Source organism: Centruroides sculpturatus, unplaced genomic scaffold (assembly GCF_000671375.1).
Source record: "Centruroides sculpturatus isolate CEXI.00-Female unplaced genomic scaffold, Cexi_2.0 scaffold1140, whole genome shotgun sequence".
Taxonomy (NCBI): Eukaryota; Metazoa; Arthropoda; class Arachnida; order Scorpiones; family Buthidae; genus Centruroides; species Centruroides sculpturatus.
Genome location: NW_019385393.1, coordinates 4303 through 26304, shown reverse-complemented (window position 1 = coordinate 26304; position 22002 = coordinate 4303). Strand labels below are relative to the sequence as shown.

Sequence of the window (22002 nt, the reverse complement as noted above, 5' to 3'; positions counted from 1 at the left end):
TTGTTTCTGTTGGGCTCATGNTTTAATAACAATTACACAGATATTGTCCGAAGTCGCTTTTTTGTTTTAACGAAAAATATATTTGATAAAGATATTGATAATACCGTATTAACCGATCTAAAGAAAATAGCAAAAAAATCTGATTTACCAATTATTGTCCATTCTTGTTTTTTTCCTTTGGCAGAACAATTTGTTATTACCAAAAAAATTACTTTTCAGTTATTCTGGATAACATCTCTGTTAGTATTTATTGTTTTTGTTTCATTTATTCCGCACGTTATTTGCGCATTAGTTGTTGCATTTTCGATTGTTTCAATAATTGTCGAGACAATTGGATTCATGTCAATCTGGGGTGTCAATCTTGACGTGTTTTCCATGACGGTTATGATACTTTGTAACGGATTTTGTGTTAATTATCCGGCTCACATGTGTTATGCGTTTTTGACTTCTTCGCATTCTGGAGCCAAAGATAAGCTGAAGGAATCACTTTATCACGTTGGGTTTCCTATATTCCAAGGTTCGCTGTCTGCAATTTTCGTAATATTAGTATTTCTATATATCAATATGTACATGTACACAACGTTCGTAAAAATCGTTGCTATTATATCTTTAGAAACGTTGGTCCATGCCGTGTTTTTTATTCCCGTATTTCTTAGTATAGTGGCTTTTCCATTTAAGAAAAAAAGTGAGACTAATTCTGCTGAAACAGAATACGATATTATTCGTAGTTTTAAGAGTTAGAAGTGAAAGTATGAGCATGTATTGTTATAAATTTCAACTAATATGTGAAAAGTGGGGCCAATGGATCTATTATAACGTTTTTCGAAACTTTCGAATAATGCGCATAGAAATGTAAAATCCGGTTTAGTAGCAGAGTCATAGTGTATTTTTTTTATGTTAATGTATTTGATTGAAGCGTGGGTACTCAAACATATGAAGAATTCAACAGGTCAGCTAATAAACTGTAGTAGCGTTACAACTTATAATAACTGGAATTGACACCATAAAAATTTCGCTTGACGTTTATAAGTCTAAATTTCTGAACACTGCGCAATATATTCTTTATGTTTTGTGACAAACTACAGGCACGTTACAGAACACCATAAGCTATCTTCTGGTTATAATGTAAACTTTTCAACAATGATATGTTCAGGAACAGATGAATAGATATTCAAGGGGCAATAGGTCCCTGACTTTATAATGCTGTTAGTGGGATGCAGCGCGAACATTCTTTACGTATTCAAATGTCCAATATATATTAATGAAACTTAAGTTAACATTAAGGAGGGTGTATCTACATTAGAACTAGCACGTCCAACTCGTACGTAACGAGATGACTGCCATATTAGAAAGTTATTATTATTTAGATTTTCTAAATTGTAGTTTAATAATAGTAACGAGAAAGTTCATGAGAAGTAAGGAAATGTTTTACTTTTTTCTCAAACAATTGACATAAACAATTGTTTATACAGTAGAACCACGTACTTCGAAAGACACTAAATTTGAACGCTCTAGAGTTAGAGTTTTAGAGTTATCGTCTGAAATGTTAGAATTCCTAGATGTTGTATATTATTAAGAATGAAGAATAGCAAACTTAGGATTATTGACTATTTTTCAATTGCACAATACACTAAAAATTGTCGGGTGCCGAAATAACTAATTACGAAACAATCTTTATTGAAATTCGTATAAGGTGGCTTTGATATTTTAAAGTTTTATGAATAAAGTAAGTTACATTTTACCTTTGGATTTATGGAAACTTTTGGGACTACCTGTACATATATAATTGATCTCTAAGCGTAAGTTTCCTGTAGCAAAAAGCACACTCACAACTATTGAAAAAGTTATAGACCATATGCTGTATATCAGAACAAATAAGCTATAATTGTACACGCAAAATATCTTTCTATACTACTCTAGTATTGGTGTGATTTTTATATAATGTAACGATTGTATGGAAGGCTTTACTTTTCAATAATCATTATTCTAAAAGCCTGGTTTATTTGACTTAATGTTGCATTTAACTATATTCATTTATGTAATCATGTTTATTAATGTTAATTCTAGAATGTTAGTTATACTGTACACACTGGCGTAGCGTAGTGGGAACGGCAGGGGCGGCTCGCCCCGGACGGCACTTTTTAGGGGGCGGAAAAATTTCACAATAAATAATAATAATATCTTGTAAAAATTTGAACCATTCTAATCTATATTTGCGTCGCGCCTACGGTAGTGCTATCGTTCGGACAGTCCGGGAATCGACTCACCGGTTGGGAGAACTACTAATTTCGATATCGTGCGCAACCTGTTGACCTTTTTTCTTTTAATTTTATTTTACTTGTACGATTCATTCGTATTCATGTACACCTCCAATATCCAATAGAGCTATTTTAAACAGGTCGCAGCACTAGTACGGAATTTTTCTTGTCTTGTTCTGTGACAAAACTGAATTTTAGTTTTTTAAATTCAGATACCTAAATAAGGGGGGAGGAAATTTTTCTCCGCGCCGGGCGGTATCACATTCACGCTACGCCACTGACTGTACAATTTACTGTATACAGTTGAGTTGCTTTTGTTCTTTTGATGATGTAAATTTATATTTCGGTTTGGAACAATACTCAGATAATGTGAAGAATGTACCGGTTGTAATTATTGATTAAATACTCAGTTTTAAAGTAATTTATGAATGATCTGATATTCATTTGGAATATAATAATTATGTAACTCGAAATGCTTATTTTTATCGTAAAATGAAGTTTTTTACAATTGAAAAAATACTAATCTATAAAAAAAAAACTATATTAACGTTTTGAGTAGTTGCATTCTGAAACTATTTATAAAAATGTATGTACAGTCGACCTCCTATAACGCGGTAGATACGTTTCGCTTTTTATGAAATTAATGTATTACGAGTCCTTAAATACACGAGCCAATCACAGTCTGGCAGGTGTGCAGTTTAGGGACTACGGCTGTTTGAAAGGTTTTCTTTCATAAAATTAATCGATTCTAGACTAATTTGACTCAACATTTCCAAAACACCTATAATTTTTTGGGAATAATCCATATAAACTATGCTATAAACAAAATATTGTAGGATTACTTACCGAGTGTGCACCGGTCGTCGACGACATTGCTTAAGCTTGTTTTCGTCATCGAGCGGTGCATCGAACGGCGAGCACGTGTTTTCTGATAAATTATTTTTCTGCGAAAAATTTGCTGAAATTTATGGCCGTTAAATAATAAATGGTTTTTAGTAGGACTGCTGCTCGTTTAAACTCAACGGTTTGTGCAGTATTCGCTATTGGTCTAGATTTAACCAATCCTGTCGCGACACGAGTCGGAGATGATGTTTTACCGCATTTTACGAGGTTTTTTTTTAGCGTGTTTGTACGAATACGGTCGCAATTTTTTGTCTCGATATACGAATCCGCATTTCTGTATATGAACCCGTTTTATAGGGGAGCCTACTGTAATTCAATATCCGTATGAATTTTAAATAATTTTTCCTCGGTAATAAAATATCTGTAATAAATTTTAAAATGACTACATGTGATAGCATTTTTACAATACATAAAAATCCAGCAAATATTTGCATAATTTCTTGGCGAAAATCGTTTAAGAAACATGAAGAAACATTAGAACAAAGTTAAGATTATGTTTGGCTTTATCTGTTATGAAATGTAATTAAGAAGTAACTTTTATATTATTAATTATTAAAATAAAGCAGAAAAGCTTAATTTTCTAGGTCAGAGATGAGTTTATTGAAAGAAAATTGAAATAAGTTTTTAAAAATAATTGAAAATATCAAACACTATTAAAATTTCCATTAATAATTAAATGGTATATATTAAACTTCGCATTAATTTTAACATAAAGTTAATTTAATTAAGATTTGTGATTAGTATAGCTTAAATCACTACTACTTTTATCTATGTTTATATTTATTTGTGAAATATTGGGCTACGCAAAAAAATATTTTAATATTTCAAAAATTTATTATAATTATTGATTACTATCAATAAAAACCTTGAGATATTTTCAAACTTCAAAGCGTAGGAGAGAAGGAAGAAATGGTAGACACAATCTTTTCTGTGTTACTTTCTCTTCAATAATAAATTTCCTCTTCTCAAATTGTTACATTATTACATTACCAATAAATCAAACATAAGAAATAAGAAAATTACAGGTTAGAACTTCAACTATCACAAGAGTTTAAGACGTCATAAGTATAAAATTATTATTATTCGGTACAAAGAAGGGTCTCTGAAACTTCTTACAACTGGTTTACAATGAGCGAATACGTCACAATTGTACTTAAAATAGAAACAATAAGCTTCTTGTCTACGTGAAAAAATCCGTAAGCTGTAAAACGTGGCAATTCTTGCACGCAATTGGCATGAAGAGTAAATTGAAATGTAATGTTTCGCATGAAATTACTCTCAAATGACACTATATAAACGTCATTTAACACGTTTCTTGCAGCATCAGTCATTCTTGAACTCGATACACATAAATCAATAAAGTAAAAGAACGGAATGACGGATTCTATAGTAAAAATCACTGCATACTGAAGTAATCTCAACGGTGGAGCGGTTAACAATAGATGGAAATTGAAGATCAGGATGAAACAAATTAAACTAGTCAGGAGAAGTAACAATAAGGAATAAGCCGCTCCTAATTTATTACAAATGTTCACGATAGTCAGATATGTTCTGAGAATAAAAATAATCTCTGTAGATTTATTTCTATTCATTTTAATTCTTTTACTTAAATGCAAGAATGCGCTTTCTAACTCATTACATATACAAGTGAAAAGCAGAATTAACCACAATTGTGGGATGGAAATTAAAGCATAGTATAACCCATTTATAAGCACCTCTTCGCTTACTTGTGTTGCTATATGACTTAAGGAATCATCTGGTTTTTTCTTGCTTCTAATGTCGTATTCAGTTATAAGAGTCAAAATACAATATACAATTAAACATATCCAGATAAAAATAACTTTAATTCTAATTGATTTTCGATTTACTCCATTCGTCGTTTGTACTGTCTTCGTTTTAAATAATTTCAATAGATTACGACAGATTTTATTCTTTTTATAATGGAAAACGTAGATGGAAACGAAGGTAATTATTGCGCACATCTGGTAGAAAACAGTGGATAATAAATTCCCGATTGAGAAATAATTAATCAAAATTTTGATGAGAAAATATGTATAATAAACCAGATATAATTTACCTACTATAATTATGAAGGTGCCATATCTAGTTATATTTCTTCTACATAAATTTAATCCAGAATACTTCATTGATTTAAGTAATGGGCTCCAAGTTTCTCTATAAAATGAATTTTTGTGAAAGAATTCTGAATTTTTCTTCACCATCATAATGCTGTTTATCATATTCAATTAATAAAATTCTGAAAGATGTGTTGGGTTGTCTTTACCTTTGGAAAATCACTTAATCACAGAAATTGTAAACGAGAAAGTCTGTCACAAACCTGTCTCAGTAACATGACACTCTCCTAAATAAATCAATTGTTACTTGTGTATTGCAATAAAAATGATCAATAGTTTTTATTGTATCATCGAGTTTATTCGTTTCATTCGAAATTCATAACACTGAGTGCAAAATCAATCGTAAAATGTGAGGAATGTTGGCAATAGATTTAATACTCTTCGATATTGAATTTACTCTCGCGTTAAGTGCATTCTTTGAAAATAAAAAAAAGTAGTAAGTTATTTAATTTACTGAAGTGAAAAATAATTGCAGATCGCAGTAACGACTATAATCGAATGAAAATTTTTAAATTTTCATAAAAATTCAGTAAAACTTTAAAAGCAGTCAGGTAGAACCATTAATATTCAGTCGCAGGTTCTAGCCTCACAAAACGGGCTGATTACGTGAAATTGTATAGATTTTCTTCACGTATCTAACACGTAAATAGGGGGTAAGATTCCAACAGAAAGTCCTTCCGTGAGGTATCCCTCCTTGGCAGATTGGCAGATTGTCTATGCGTTACGTTACATTATTCCATCAGAATAAAACATGTCCAACGGATTAATTGATTTCAGATAATTAGAAATTGCATTCTGTTTTTAATTTCATATTTCAATAAATGCTAAAAATTCACTTGATTCGAAAATTCTTTTCTACGTTCAAATGAAACAGGCGGTTAAACTATTAGTCTGCCATTCTGGGTGACCATGGATCGAATCTGAGTAAATAATCCTGGAGTCTTTGGGGTTTCATCTTACCCATTTGTCAGGATCCATCCTTATTTATCGGCGTGTAAGGAAAGAAACTGAAACGTTGTTTTTATTGGTAAAAAACACCACGGAAAATCCAGTTGTAACAGAAAATTTAAAGTATTTTTTACTGTTTGTTTTCTAATGGATTTTGTTAAATGCAAACTAATGGACGAAAAGTACCTCACTTTTCTGTTTTTGGTGTATTCATTTGTTTATTTTTGCAATGTCACGTTACGTCGCTTATGTTACGTTAGGTGCTCCTGTCTAAACGTAGCTTAACACATAAATTCATAATCTTAATTGATTAAACACCAAAGTAAGTGAATATATGTGAATGCCACACTAGAAATAGTAAGAATAAAAGGAATATCTACGTAAAACATATTGAATCCTGAAAATCTGGGTAGAACTTGATAAATATGAGAGACGAAACGAAATGCAAAGGTCAGTCCAGTATTTATTATAATTAAGAGAAGAATCGTAAACAGTATCGGCCATTTTCTTTGAAACTTCAGATACTTTCTGACAACAATAGCGATTATGAATGAACAAAAGAAACGGAAAAATGGAAAAAGATATGAGAATGATAATACAGTGGGTGATCGGTTAACGAACATAATCCGTTCCAAGACTTTGTTGGCTATCCGAATTGTTCGTTAACCAATTATCGATTTAACAGGTTTTTATGGGAATTTGATTAATTCCTTCTGGAGACCCTCAAAAATAAAAAAATACATACTTATTTACTAAGTTTATTTATATGTTATATTAAAAATACATATACACACAGTCTTGCGTTTTTATTAATCATGGTTTTTCTGTTTGTGGGGGTTAAAGAATCCGTATAATGTGGATTGCTTTTCTCTCTTTTTCAAGATTTTTAATTAATAAATTTGTAATTGGTGAGATCCCCCCAAGCCTATTAACCACAACCTGGCTTGGATGCCATTCTAAGACTGTCGCACGGTGGATAATGCGACGATTATAGCAGGTCATGATCATGTAGGGTGGAGCAATTCATTTCTATAATAAAAATTTTTTAATTACACGTCGTATCAACTAAAAATTTACATATCGGAATCACATTAGGAGTTTTACTCAGTCATCTTGTATTACGGTCACACTTGCTGCTTTTAGTAATTTTTCTTCATACCAAGTGATCTAAAATTTGTATAATGAGAGGATCCGAAGAAATTAAAAATTTATGTAAAATATCTATATTAGTGTTTATTCTAGACATTTTCCGGGAATAATACTCATGAAATTTTATTATAATTAATATCCCTTCTTTTTTCATTAATAACAATGCAAGAAAAATGAATCTTTAAAAAAAACGATAATATTTCGTAAATAATTCTTCAAAAAGTTCATTTTCATACCGGAAATAAAAGTTGAGATATTTCATCACGTCATTTAATACGAAATGTAATTTCAAAACAAAGAACTACAACAATACGCCGCATTTGACAATATTCTAATGTTTAAATAGCTTTGCGAAAAAGATGCGCTCTGTTCAAAAGTTTTTTTTGCGAATGTGGAGTGAGAAAGAGAAGAGAAAAAAGTAAATTCCGTCATAAATTACATTTATAATTGCGATTTATTTAATACCAATTACGAAATAATCAAATTTCTTTACGGGAGAGAAGAAAAAGCTGAACTAAATGGTCAGCAAGATAAAGATTATCCCATAAATGTAAGTCATTACTCTCTCTACGAAAATCAAAGTTATTTCTTACTAAGATTGAATTAATAACGATTTCATATGATTTTATAAATAATCTTCCGATAATGCCAAATGCCACAACGATTTTTGTTTTTCACTTTTCTTAGATTGACGACAAGTTTCTTGAACCGAAGAGTAACCCTTTTAAGAAAAAGGAGGCACAATTCCAAGAAACGAAACCCAAGAAAAAGGGAAAATTTACAGAATTATGCTTACAAAATTTTTGCTTATAGAATTTTTGCTTACAGAATTCTGCTTAAAGAAACTTACAGAATATTTGGTTGTTTCAAAACAAATACGAGGTAAATTTTACATTCGAATAATTGCTAACACTTTATGGTTGTATAAAGTAATAATTCTCTATTTTAGTTTCTGTTTCGTCTTGGACTACGTAGAGGGACAGGACTTGGCTAATTATTTATAAACTAATGGACGCTTTCTAGAAATCCAAGCCAAATTGATTGCTTCGCAAGTAGCCTCGGCCATTATGTTTATTCATAATAAGGATGACTTTATAAATCTATTTATTCATTCGTTTCGTCAACTAATAGGAGCGTATCATAAAATTTCTTTTTATCTACGACAGGAATAATTCATAGAGACATAAGCTTCAGTAACATCATGCTTGATAAGACCAAAGGAACACAGTTAATCGATTTCGGTCTCTGCACAGTAAGTAGTGCATAATACAATATCCTATTTTCTGTCGAACTAGAAAATTTTTATTGATTAATTTTCTTTCTGTCAGTTTGAACGAAACCCAAAAGAATTTTGGTTTCGTTTCAGAAAATTTCATAACTTTTATACAGTTAATAAGAGAAACGTTCGTTCGTTTATCAACACAAATTAACGCTTTTTCTATAATAAGTTCTGAATGTATTTGCAATTATTTAATCGTGTTAAATAATTTTTTGCTATTGATTTATTACTTCTTATTTTATTGCATTTACTTAGAGATAAAAATATTTCTCGAGTAATATTACCGCAGCTAATCATTTTTCTTGATCATTTTAGGATTCAAATAAAAGTCTTTCGGAAACGGGCATCAGTAAACACATGTATTTTGATGGTGTCCCGTGGCCAGAATTAGTCCAGACTTGACTGATCAATGAATATATTCAAAAGCAATTCTTTCATAGAATTTGTTATTTGATTTTGTTAATTTTACTTATAATTAATTTACATTTAATTTTATGTTTGAATAGTTTAAACTAATCATTGTAAATAAAATTTAATTTAATTTAATTTAATTTTTTTTTTGCAGTTTGTGTTGAATTTTTTTTTTTGTTAAGCATTCGTTAAGTGTACGATGTACAAGGATATTAGAAATAATTATGTCGTATTTATAATGGTTGAATATGTACAAGAAAAAACAAGGATAAAGTATACAAGAATGCATTGTTAAAAATGGCCGACCGTAATTTAGACAGTAAAAACATTTTGAAGAATACAATTTGTATTTTGTCTTACCTCTCTATCGTTTCAGCCCTTATTGATAGTCCATAAATACACAAAACTTCACTGACATACACGAATTTTTATTTATGGCTTCACCCGTGTAAAAAAATGTGAATTAGTTTAAAAAACGTCTTTTGGCAACGATACCATAAATTAAAACAAGTGATTTGTTAAGAAATGAAATTCTTAACAAGACCTTTAGTAGCAGATATCGGTATTAATTCTCTTTTTTCAGAAGAAAACATATCTCGCCGACTTTCTTCGTGTCCTTCTGTCGTCAGATCCATTTCAGGTCTCACCTTTCGAAAATAAAACCCGACACAAAACTTAACGAGTGCCGCCCGACAGTCTCGCTAATACTATAAAAGAATAAAAGAATTGTTTCTGTCAGAAAAGTAAAAGGCTGGAATTACGAGTGAGAGTTTCAAAGTTCAGAGGAATACTATCCGATCAGTGTATACCGGGTTTAGCGTCGATGTCGACGTCTCCCACGCTCCGAAAAGTTTTGAATTGTTGCTTAAAGACAAGAGAAGACCAATCGGTATTTATTACTTTACGGTACTTCTTGTGTTTTTCTGTGAGGTGTTCGTTATCCGATTTGTTCGTTAAAGCAATAATATCTTCCTATCGTAAAAGTTGAGATATATCATATCATTATTGTCTACAATCATTATATCTGTTACAAAAATGATGTTTCCAAGTCCTATCTTGACTTATAGTACAATATGGACATTTTTTCTTAAGATTAATGTAGATTTTCTTATTAAATAATAGTATAGAACTTCGATTAAATCTTAATTGTATTACAGTACATTTAACAAAGTAATTAATATTTCATTTAAGATACCATTCTGTGTAAAAATAAGACTTAATAATGAACATTGTGTTCTGCCTCACACCAATCCCTCTGTATACTGTGTTAACAATAAGATTTTATAATTATCGGCAACTACAGTACCTTTCTATACGTTTCGTTCCTGTAATGTCCAGAGAAAACTAAGTCCAGAATTATCAAATATTTTCATTGTATTACAGTACATTTAACAAAGTAATTAATATTTGGTTTAAGATACCATTCTGTGTAAAAATAAGACTTAATAGAAAAATATAATTTACAATGAACATTGTGTTCTGTTTCACACCAATCCCTCTGTATACTGTGTTCACAATAAGATTTTATAATTATCGGCAACTACAGTACCTTTCTATATATTTCGTTCCTGTAATGTCCAGAGAAAACTAAGTCCAGAATTATCAAATATTTTCTTTAGAGTGTCCAATTATATTTGATATTAAAATTATTAGAATTTCATTTAAACATTCTATCTAAATGTATAAAATTACTTGTCTTGACTGACTGACTGAGTCACTGATTCATCATCGCCCAGAGCAAACCGCTGAACCTAAAGAAATGAAATTTGGTACACAATTAGGGTACGTCATGAAAACGCACACCAAGAAGGGATTTTTCGAAATTCCCTCGCGGGGGGAGAGGGAAAGGTTTAAGTCTTCATCGAGTACTTGGGTGTATTAAATTGACAACTATTCAAACATTGTTATAAATATTTTTATCTATTTCGATTTTAAAAATGTTCGAACCGTTTTAGATTCGAATATGTTATTGTATATTGGTTCGATTATAGAACGATTGTAAACGTTCCAGAAAATTGATCAAATTGAAAGTAGCTCGTTTGATTCTCGGCAATTCTCGTCATTCTCAGCGGTAGGTGTCATATAACAATTACTATGGGTATTGAAATATTGAATGTAAATGGGGTTTGCTTGCAAAACCTCCGCGGGCGAAGTAGCGGGTAACAGCTAGTATTTTATATAATGAAAGGTAATTTATGCAAATTTGGATACATACTTTCGGTAGTTGACAATTTCCATGTTTATCTTCTTCATTTTTCTAAATTAACTTATGTAAGATTTTATATAAATATTTTAATATAATTCGTGGTAAGTAAAATAGCATGACGGCCGAATAATATGAATCAGCTGATCGTTTTAGGGACCAGCACGATGGATTGCCTCTTCCAAACGTGTCGAAAGTTCCTCTAGAAGACCTAAATCATAGTAAGTTCGATTAACGACTTAAATTAGTAGTCACAAAGCGGGTAGTATCAAAAATAAATAAATACAAATAGAATTTCTTATNTTAACTTAAGTTTCATTAATATATATTGGACATTTGAATACGTAAAGAATGTTCGCGCTGCATCCCACTAACAGCATTATAAAGTCAGGGACCTATTGCCCCTTGAATATCTATCCATCTGTTCCTGAACATATCATTGTTGAAAAGTTTACATTTTAACCAGAAGATAGCTTATGGTGTTCTGTAACGTGCCTGTAGTTTGTCACAAAACATAAAGAATATATTGCGCAGTGTTCAGAAATTTAGACTTATAAATGTCAAGCGAAATTTTTATGGTGTCAATTCCAGTTATTATAAGTTGTAATGCTACAACAGTTTATTAGCTGACCTGTTGAATTCTTCATATGTATGAGTACCCACGCTTCAATCGAAAAACATTAACATAAAAAAAACACACTATGACTCTCTGCTACTCAACCAAATTCCACATTTCTATATGCATTATTCGAAAGTTTCGAAAAACGTTATAATAGATCCATTGGCCCCACTTTTCACATATTAGTTGAAATTTATAACAATACATGCTCATACTTTCACTTCTAACTCTTAAAACTACGAATAATATCGTATTCTGTTTCAGCAGAATTAGACTCACTTTTTTTCTTAAATGGAAAGGCCACTATACTAAGAAATACGGGAATAAAAAACACGGCATGGACCAACGTTTCTAAAGATATAATAGTAACGATTATTACGAACGTTGTGTATATGTACATATTGATATATAGAAATACTAATATTACGAAAATTGCAGACAGCGAACCTTGGAATATAGGAAACCCAACGTGATAAAGTGATTCCTTCAGCTTATCTTTGGCTCCAGAATGCGAAGAAGTCAAAAACGCATAACACACGTGAGCCGGATAATTAATACAAAATCCGTTACAAAGTATCATAACCATCATGGAAAAGACGTCAAGATTGACACCCCAGATTGACATGAATCCAATTGTTTCGACAATTATTGAAACAACCGAGAATGCAACAACTAATGCGCAAATAACGTGCGGAACAAATGAAACAAAAACAATAAATACTAACAGAGATGTTATCCAAAATAACTGAAGAGTAATTTGTTTGGTAATAACAATTTGTTCTACCATAGGAAAAAAACAAGAATGGACAATAATTGGTATATCAGATTCTTTTGCTATTTTTTTTAGATCGGTTAATACGGTACTATCAATATCTTTCTCAAACATATTTTTCGTTAAAACAAAAAAACGACTTCGGATAATATCTGTGTAATTGTTATTAAAGTTTATGTCAGTCGAAAATTGTTTGGCTGCTTTAAGTCTCAAAAACACATGGAGAAGTCCGTCAATAAAATCTTGTTTTTGTGTCATATCGTAAATACTCATGGAAAATGTCGATACCGGATGATTCTGAAACTCTTTGTAATATTTCAACCAGGAAACTTCGAATTCCGAACCGGCGACGTTTGGGTGGGATTGAAATTTCGTCATTAAATTTTCTATCGATTTCTGAACGTCTACTTGGGAATAATCTAATGTTGTGTTGATGACAATTTGAACAGGATGCGCAAATTCCGTGAAATATTGGTAATATATTTGATATGCTTTTGCTACTTTCGAATGTGTTGGATAAAGTGTAGAAAAGTTGATGCCTTCTTGTAAAAATGTTACTCCCCAAATACCTATTGAAAGATTAATTATGTATAATAAAATAACGACCAGTTTGACAAAAGGACGAGAAAGAATTTCGGCGACATAATCTCTGAAGAACTTCATAAAAACGAATTCGTTTTTCTCTTCTAAATCGTGCTCGTTGGAGCTTTCTGTAAATAAAATATTGTGAAAATTAAACATTTTATCAATAGCAAAAAGAAATAATAAAAACACACATACATTTATTAAATGCATAATTTGAATAAAGATTTCCTTTAGTTAAAAACTATTAAAATCCGACGTAATTGATAAGTATATTTTGATGATACATCGAAAAGAAAATATCACTAAATTTTATTTCTAATTAATTGTTTTGCTATAAATAATAGGCGTAATGGAAAACGTTACTTTATTTTCATTTTGTAGGTTATAGATGACAATATATTGCTAGATCAACTTATTGTAAATCTGATATTGTACAATAACGATTGAAGTTATATTACGCAAACTATAATTAAGAAATCCAAAAATTTTTATAAGTTATGTGGTAAAGAACATTAAAATGTCTTACCTTTTGTAACTCTAAAGGTAAATGCATTAAGACGACGTTCTTCTCTGTATCCACTTAGTGCTAAGCACGATCCAAAAAACGTAATCTGATACAAATAAGTAAAGCACACGCAAGTCGTAGCGTAATAACAGAAGATCCTCACAGCAGGAAACTCTGCAGTCATCGCTATGCAGAAAGATAAAATATTTGTTAAAGTTGTTATGGTAATAGAAACTGCAGATTTGGAATAAGTTTTCCCCATTCGTTCTTCCACGCTTTCTTCAACATCTGTAATTCTCCAATTTGCTACTATCACGAAGGCGTCGTCAATCTCTGTAGCTAGAAATGATATAAAACTACTATTTTAATGTTTCATAAAATGTATGAAATATTGCAATATGAAACATTTGTTCAAAATTTCTACAACACTGTCAAAACTATATAAAAAATTTTATATATTTGTAAGTAATTTCAAAAATTTTTTTAAATTATTATTTAATTATCATTTGATTATTTTTTCTTTCGTAAAATCTCCATTGAATATTTTGCATGAGTCCTGTTAACCTGAATATTATTTTTTTTTTTACATATCTCAAAGAATGTTTTCACGTACTTCAGTACATTGAACTTATAGATTTTACTTTCTATAGTCAAGAAATTAAGTAATGGCGTAAGTAAATAAACCTATGTACACAGGAATGACATAAAATACTGCTTTATTTTTCAAGTATAGTAATATTTATCATCGATCGAACCGTAATAAACCTAATGCTTTATATCTTGAAAAATACTGACTTTCATCAAACAAGCGTCGGGATTGAAATTTTTGTCTGATTCGAATAAGCGTCTAATATTTAAACCAGCACAAATGTATAAGCGCAAATGTTAAATAATAGAACAAGGGTAAATTAAGTTTATAAATTAAAAGGAAATATTGCAAAATTTATCCCATTCATGTTGCACGCATTTAGCAAAAGGTTTTCAATTTCGAAAAATTGGCGTGAAAAATAGCTTGTTGTGTTGTCTTTTGTATTGTGTTACTTTTCGCAATAAGTATTTCCAGTAATATAACAAAGTATAGCTTTCACCGGTATTTGACGGTATTCGATAATAATGTAGGACACAGTATTAATAATAAAAATTTGAGCCTTTCTTTGATTACTTAATGGAAGGAACCTAAAGTAAGTTTTTGTAAGTTCTTATGTTTTTGTCTTTCAACAATCTATAAGTTTCGTTAGTAACAAAACAGAGGTATGTAATTCGAAGTGATCAACAATTAGAAGCACCTTGCGGAACTTGAAAAAAATAAACTACAAATTATTTTTATCAACCCAAGTGAATAAAAAAAGTCAAGAAATTACCGTATTATAAAAACTTTTTATACCGTAATTTTCACTGTTCTTTCTAAAACTTTACAAATAATTATTTTATATTAGTCTACACTTCAGAATTTTCACTTACCGAAAATTAGGAACGGCAACATAATATTAGTGTTGACATTTTCAATTTTACACGCACCCATCAAACCGAAAGAAGAAACCATTGCTAATCCAGCAGACACAACTGCAGCAATTCCCATCCAAGGTTTACTCTTTACCCAACTGTTTGTCGTATACGATATTGCACAGAAAATTGTTACAACAATAACTGCGACACTCATCAACGGTGTAATTTTATCAGCAAGGTTTTTCACGTCTAATTCAGAAACTAAGAAGGGACACGGATATATCCCGATCGAATGAAAATCCAATTCGTTGACATTCCGCAAAAACGCTTTTCGCCATTCACGAATCCAGTGTCTTTTAGAGAAATTCGATTCGTCAACGGGATACATAAGTCTCATATATTCTACTTCCTGAATATATCCGTTTACATCATATTTTACTCCGCCGAAGTTAATTGCCCACAGTTCGTATGTATAAGTCAAGGAATCAATTTGAAGAGGAAATTTTAACTTTTTTTTTCCTGAAAGTAATTCATCCACCTTTGGTAATATCTTTATTATCGGGTTTTCCATGCACTGCTCGTTAATTATGCCACATATGTTTCTATAATTTACTACTTTTCCATCTACAATAATCGTTATGTTTTTAATTATTTCATCCAGGATTTGTATATCGAGTAAAGTGTCTTTTTGTATTAAATTGTTTCCGTATTTATTTTTAATGTAAAGCATTGGAGCTTGTGGACGATCTGTCATTCTCATGAGATCGTAGAATTCGGATGTGTTCATGGGAAACATCTTGTTAATAAATTGTTTATTTTGAAAGGTTTCTCCTCTATCAGACTGCACTAGATAATCCACAGTTTCTATGGTTATGAGTTTAAGTAACCCTACCGAAAGTAAAACTGATAGAAGCACAGGTGGAATGAAGAAGTAAAAGGGATGTCTTGCAATAATTCTTCCCAATTTATGAAATAGAAAGGACAATGAATCGCTCATACAAGTAATCTTCATTTTTCCGTTCTTATGTAGTATATATACTTTATAACAAGTGTTTGATATAGCTCTTCTTATTCTGAAGAAAATATTTCTGTAAAAATGTAAAAAATTAATTTACACAATTGATACACAATCCTGTATTTGCACTAAAAATACTGTAGGCGTAATCAGCTGCTTATTTACTGTACAGTACAATATTTACAATNCAGGTGGAATGAAGAAGTAAAAGGGATGTCTTGCAATAATTCTTCCCAATTTATAAAATAGAAAGGACAATGAATCGCTCATACATGTTATTTTCATTTTTCTGTACTTATGTCGTATATATATTTTATAGTAAGTGCTCGATATTGCGCTTCTTATTCTGAAGAAAAAATTTCTGAAAAGTTGTAAAAAATTCAATTATACAAATGGTATTTAAATATTTATAATATGTAATTTTGTTTATAAATTCTATACACCAAATAATACCAGAAATAAAATACTGTATAATATAATGCAATAAAAAAACAATAGTGTGAGCCCGCGAATTTTTGCGGGACAATTAAAAATTCGAATTTTCTAATAATTGTAAACATCATCGGAAAAACTAGTGCTGTGCGATGCATCGATGCCACATCGATACATCGATGTTTTTGTTCGTCGATGCATCGAACTTCCGATGTTTTTGAAACATCGATCCTGAATCGATGTTAGCAATATGTGAATTTTCATTCATCGATGCATGCAGTTCATTCTTTGTACCTAGTGTTACCACCTGTTCGGTTTTCACTCGGACAGTCCGGGAATTTCGTAGAAATTGCGATGAAACAAAGTTCTTGCAAATATGTTTACAAATTTACACTATTTTAACAGTGAACGAACTCACACTCATTGAAACTCATCCTCAACTCTGCTATGTTAGTCTGTTTACTCTGACTCATCGCAAAATGAAAAAGGTTCTGTGACATTAAAATTAATTTAGCATGTTGAGACTCGATGGAATTCGTATTTCTTGATGATTGAGAGATTTCTACTATTAAAAAATTTTGTTACACTAACATTGCAAAAGTTTTCAGGGGCACCCGACATGCTCTCTGGTAGAGAATTAAGTGCTTTGAATGATGAGCTTAAAGTACTAAAACCTTTTTATAAAGTAACTAATGAAATTTCAGCAGAAACTCACGCTACCATCAGTAAAATTATCCCATTTTTACGGTTAATGTTTAATGCACTTTGCAAGGTTTCTACAGAAACAAATGTGGGAAAGAAGTTGCTTAGTAATCTTGATTTCCGTTTTAAATCCACTGAGACGAAGTTAGTATATTGTGTTTCCACATTACTAGACCCAAGGTTCAAAAGGTTAGATTTTAAAAGTCCAGCATGTTGTGCAAATGCAATTAAATGTGTAAATGCAGAACTTTGTAAATTTCCCTCTGCTAAGGCTCAAATAAGTTTTCACAATAATGCAGAAAATAAACTTGAAAATGATGATCATTGGTCATCCAGAAAAATTGATATTAAGATAGAAATGTTAACACAAATGCAACTTTAAATTCAAATTTTAAAACTTTTTAGATGACCCTATTGTGCCTCACAATAGTAATGCTTTGGGTGTGTGGAAATCCATGAAATTTTTAAACTATAATTTATGTGAACTTGCCATGAAGTGTGGCTTTGCATTCCTGCCACTTCAGTTCCAGCAGAAAGATTATTATCCAAAGCTGGAAATACTATCAACAAAAAGCGGAGTTCTTTAAAGCTAAGGAATGTACGCAAACTTCTAGTTTTAAATTCATTATCAATTGAAAAACTGTATGCATTGAAACTGTAATTGAACTATACAAGTTGAAAATAAAATTAAGTTTTGTTTTTTTTTTAATTGTGTGAGTTTATCTTGATTAAACATCGTTGTTCCAATGGGCATCGATCAAACATCGATGTGAAATCCGACATCGAAATTTAGCATCGATGTTTAGGCAAACATCGATGTTTGACATCGATGTTAAAATTATAGACATCGCACAGCACTGGGAAAAACCCCGAAGAATTTGAACTAGATCGGATTTCACCGATTGTATAACAACTAGCTGGAAAAGTTTAGTTAGGTGTGAAGAATGCACCCTCATCGTCAACAAAAGTCAATCACGTGACAGTTTTCCCACGCGAATGATATAAAAGCTCGAATCTCCAGAAGCTCGGGGGCGATCTCTCGGGAGTATACTTGTAACTGTGCGTTTTGTCTCCATACGCCAAATTGAAAGGACATACGACAGAACTTTCCATTAAGGAACGTATTCGTCGAACTTGTTATATCTGCATTGAATTATTTTTATTGTTTTAGAGCTTGAGAACTCTCTTTCGACTAGCCGTTAGAGCTATTAGTGCGTCCCTTTAGAACAGTGTTTTTCAACAGGTGCGATATCGCCCCATGTGGGCGTTTTTCCATGTTNTTGTAAGAAAATTGTCGTTCAATCCCTTTTAGCTTGAGTCTGGCTATGGCTTGTCTTTGCGCTTTGGTTCATATTGTTATTCTTGTTAGATCTGCTAAAAAGTGAAGAAATCTGTCACGCTGAACCTGTCGAGGTCTCCCGAAAATGTAGGAAGCAATGATACTATTCTGTCTCAGCCACTTAATGTGACTGGATTTGTCTCTGCAGGATTGCACTTGGCTTACATCTTCTACTTTTTCTTTAACTTCTGTATCTCTAGATAAATTTATCAAATGTAAAATACTAGACACGCAACCTGTCTACGACGGACAACTTGTCTTCGGAGAACAACTTGTTTTCAAAGGATATCCTATCCTCAAAAAACTACTTAATTTCAAAAGAATCGATAGAATCAATGTAAATAATCCTGTGAGAACAAGATCTGTTATACTCTGCTTACTATTATATAGGTAGGATCTCTCTAAGTAAGTGAAAAGTCTAAAAATGCTAAGTAAAACAGTAAGGTCCTTTCACCTATAGTCAAGTCCTGACATCAGTTAAAATGATTATTTTCTATCGTGTTCTAACTCGCCATAAAAAACGATCTATTTTATATTTAAATAATCTGACTGAGAGGAAATGAAGGATAACCTCGAGTGGCAGAGAGTCGTGCTGATTAAGAGAAATGGAAATCGAATCAAATTTAATGAACAAACTAACTATATTTATTTGTATCAAATCTGGTTAAACTACAACATATACATAGCATATATATAGTACCTACGGTACAATATAAGTTTAAGCTAATCTAAGACTTCACTATAATGAAGCTAACAACTATCTAAATATTTCAGGGTACTATCACTGAACGAGAGAGATTTCATAAATTTTTATACTACCTGGGAATATCATGAGAACATTTCTTCTTGTTACATTTTTCTTTCAGAGAGTCCGTATATTCAGATAAGGCAGAAACTACTGAAGGGGCTGTGTCTTACGCCCTATATGGCAAACAGCATGTTGACCATGTTCACAAGCAAAAATAGAGAGTGATTCCACCTTTTCTTAGAAAATGTAGACCAATCGAACTTGTTCCCAAGTTGTCATTCTTTGCTAAATTTTAATTTTTAGCAGGAACAATCAACATTTCCTGAATCACAGGAAACAAAGGAAAAGTTGAAAACAAATAAAATTTTCTTTTTCTTTCAATTTACAAAATTTATTTGATTGTTTACAAAATTTTAAAAATCATTTTAACTCTTAAACTGTTTTCACCCTCCAAGTTCTCACAGATTAGTGATTTTCAAACCGTATATCGCAAAAGAATGGTAAGTGTAGAACAAGCATTTTTGAAAATTATTAAATAAATTATTTTCAAAAAAAGCCGAATAAACAATATGTTAACATTTCAAAGTTAAAACCTTTAANGAACGTGCAGACTTCCTCGCACGTGTGGCTACCTCCTTCAGGGACATCAACCCAGTGTACAGCCATTTACCGGTCTCCAGGTTAAAGCAGCTCCTCTGGCAGCATACAATCATAGCGTGGCAACAAGAATGGGAGCGTATCCCAGAGCAGCACATTTCCCGGCAGTTCTACCCAGACGTAGCAAGACGCCTCAGCTTGAAATGGGTCCACCCTCAACACCAGATGTCACAGCTGCTCTCAGAACATGGTAGATTCAATGTATACTTACATCAGTTTCTACACAGCTAAACTGACTGCTGTCCAAACTGCGATGTGCGTGATGGAGTAAGGCATTATCTTTTGTCTTGCCCACTGCTGGAGGACATAAGGAACGAGCTCAAACTTTACGTGGAAGAAGATAATCTCAATTGGCCGTGTAAGCTGGAAGTTTTAGTGTCGAGTAAAAAGTACTTTTCCCTTTTTCAAAGGATGGTCAAGCTTTACTTTAACAGAACATTAATACATTGATAAACGTTTTTCCTCACTTTTATTTACCGCATGACTCCTGACATCAGGATTTTATATCTACGTGTATTTTGATTTCTTTTCTTTTACGCTCACTGTCGGTTTTCCTGCTCGGCATGTCACCTCTATGTACACACTGTATATATTCATCCCGACTGTGCCTAGCGGTGTCGGGCATAATAAAGTTTATTTTGTCTGTCTGTCTGTCTGTCTGTCTTAATAAACCAAATGCTTTATATCTTAAAAAATACTGACTTTCATCAAACAAGCGTCGGGATTGGAATTTTTGTCTGATTCGAATAAGCGTCTAATATTTAAACCAGCACAAATGTATAAGCGCAAATGTTAAATAATAGAACAAAAGTAAATTAAGTTTATAAAGTAAAAGGAAATATTGCAAAATTTATCTCATTCATGTTGCACGCATTTAGCAAAAGGTTTTCAATTTCGAGAAATTGGCGTGAAAAATAGCTTGTTGTGTTGTCTTTTGTATTGTGTTACCTTTCGCAATAAGTATTTCCAATAATATAGCAAAGTGTAGCTTTTACCGGTATTTGACGGTATTCGATAATAATGTCAGACACAGTAATAATAATAAAAATTCGAGCCTTTCTTTGATTACTTAGTGGCAGGAACCTAAAATAAGTTTTTGTAAGTAAGTTTTTTTGTTGTTGACTTTCAACTATCTATAAGTTTTGTTAGTAACAAAACAGAGGTATGTGATTCGAAGTGATCAACAATTAAAAGCAAATTGCTGAACTTCAAAAAAATAAATTATAAAAACTATAGATTATTTTTATCAACCCAAGTAAATAAAAAAGTCAAGAAATTACCGTATTATAAAGACTTTTTATACCGTAATTTTCACTGTTCTTTCTAAAACTTTACAAATAATTATTTTTTATTAGTCTACACTTCAGGATTTTCACTTACCGAAAATTAGAAACGGCAACAGAATATTAGAGTTGACATTTTCAATACCACACGCACCCATCAAACCGAAAGAAGAAACCACTGCTAATCCAGCAGACACAACTGCAGCAATTCCCATCCAAGGTTTACTCTTTACCCAACTGTTTGTCGTATACGACATTGCACAGAAAATTGTTACAACAATAACAGCGACACTCATCAACGGTGTAATTTCATCAGCAAGGTTTTTCACATCTAATTCAGAAACCAAGAAAGGACACGGATATATCTCGATCGAATGAAAATCCAATTTGTTGACATTCCGCAAAAACGCTTTTCGCCATTCACGAATCCAGTGTCTTTTAGAGAAATTCGATTCGTCAACGGGATACATAAGTCTTATATATTCTACTTCCTGAACATATCCGTCCACATCATATTTTACTCCGCCGAAGTTAATTGCCCACAATTCGTATGTATAAGTCAAGGGATCAATTTGAAGAGGAAATTTTAACTTTTTTAGCATACCGTAAGAGT

At 31.7% G+C, this 22002-nt stretch overlaps 1 protein-coding gene and 1 long non-coding RNA gene across 2 annotated transcripts; one reads left to right on the top strand and one right to left on the bottom strand.

Moving 5' to 3' along the window:
- The first annotated feature begins 8244 nt into the window (after positions 1-8244).
- Positions 8245-9099, top strand: LOC111638467. The gene is made up of 3 exons (XR_002758880.1): positions 8245-8275; positions 8343-8645; positions 8988-9099. It is a non-coding gene; the product is annotated as an uncharacterized LOC111638467 (long non-coding RNA).
- Positions 9100-12128: 3029 nt separating this feature from the next.
- LOC111638466 (patched domain-containing protein 3-like) lies at positions 12129-21991 on the bottom strand. The gene is made up of 4 exons (XM_023384191.1): positions 21487-21991; positions 15229-16101; positions 13789-14106; positions 12129-13387 (listed from the first exon to the last, which is right to left on the bottom strand). The coding sequence occupies exons 1-4, from the start codon at positions 21989-21991 to the stop codon at positions 12129-12131; spliced, it is 2955 nt and encodes a 984-aa protein (XP_023239959.1).
- Positions 21992-22002: the final 11 nt, after the last annotated feature.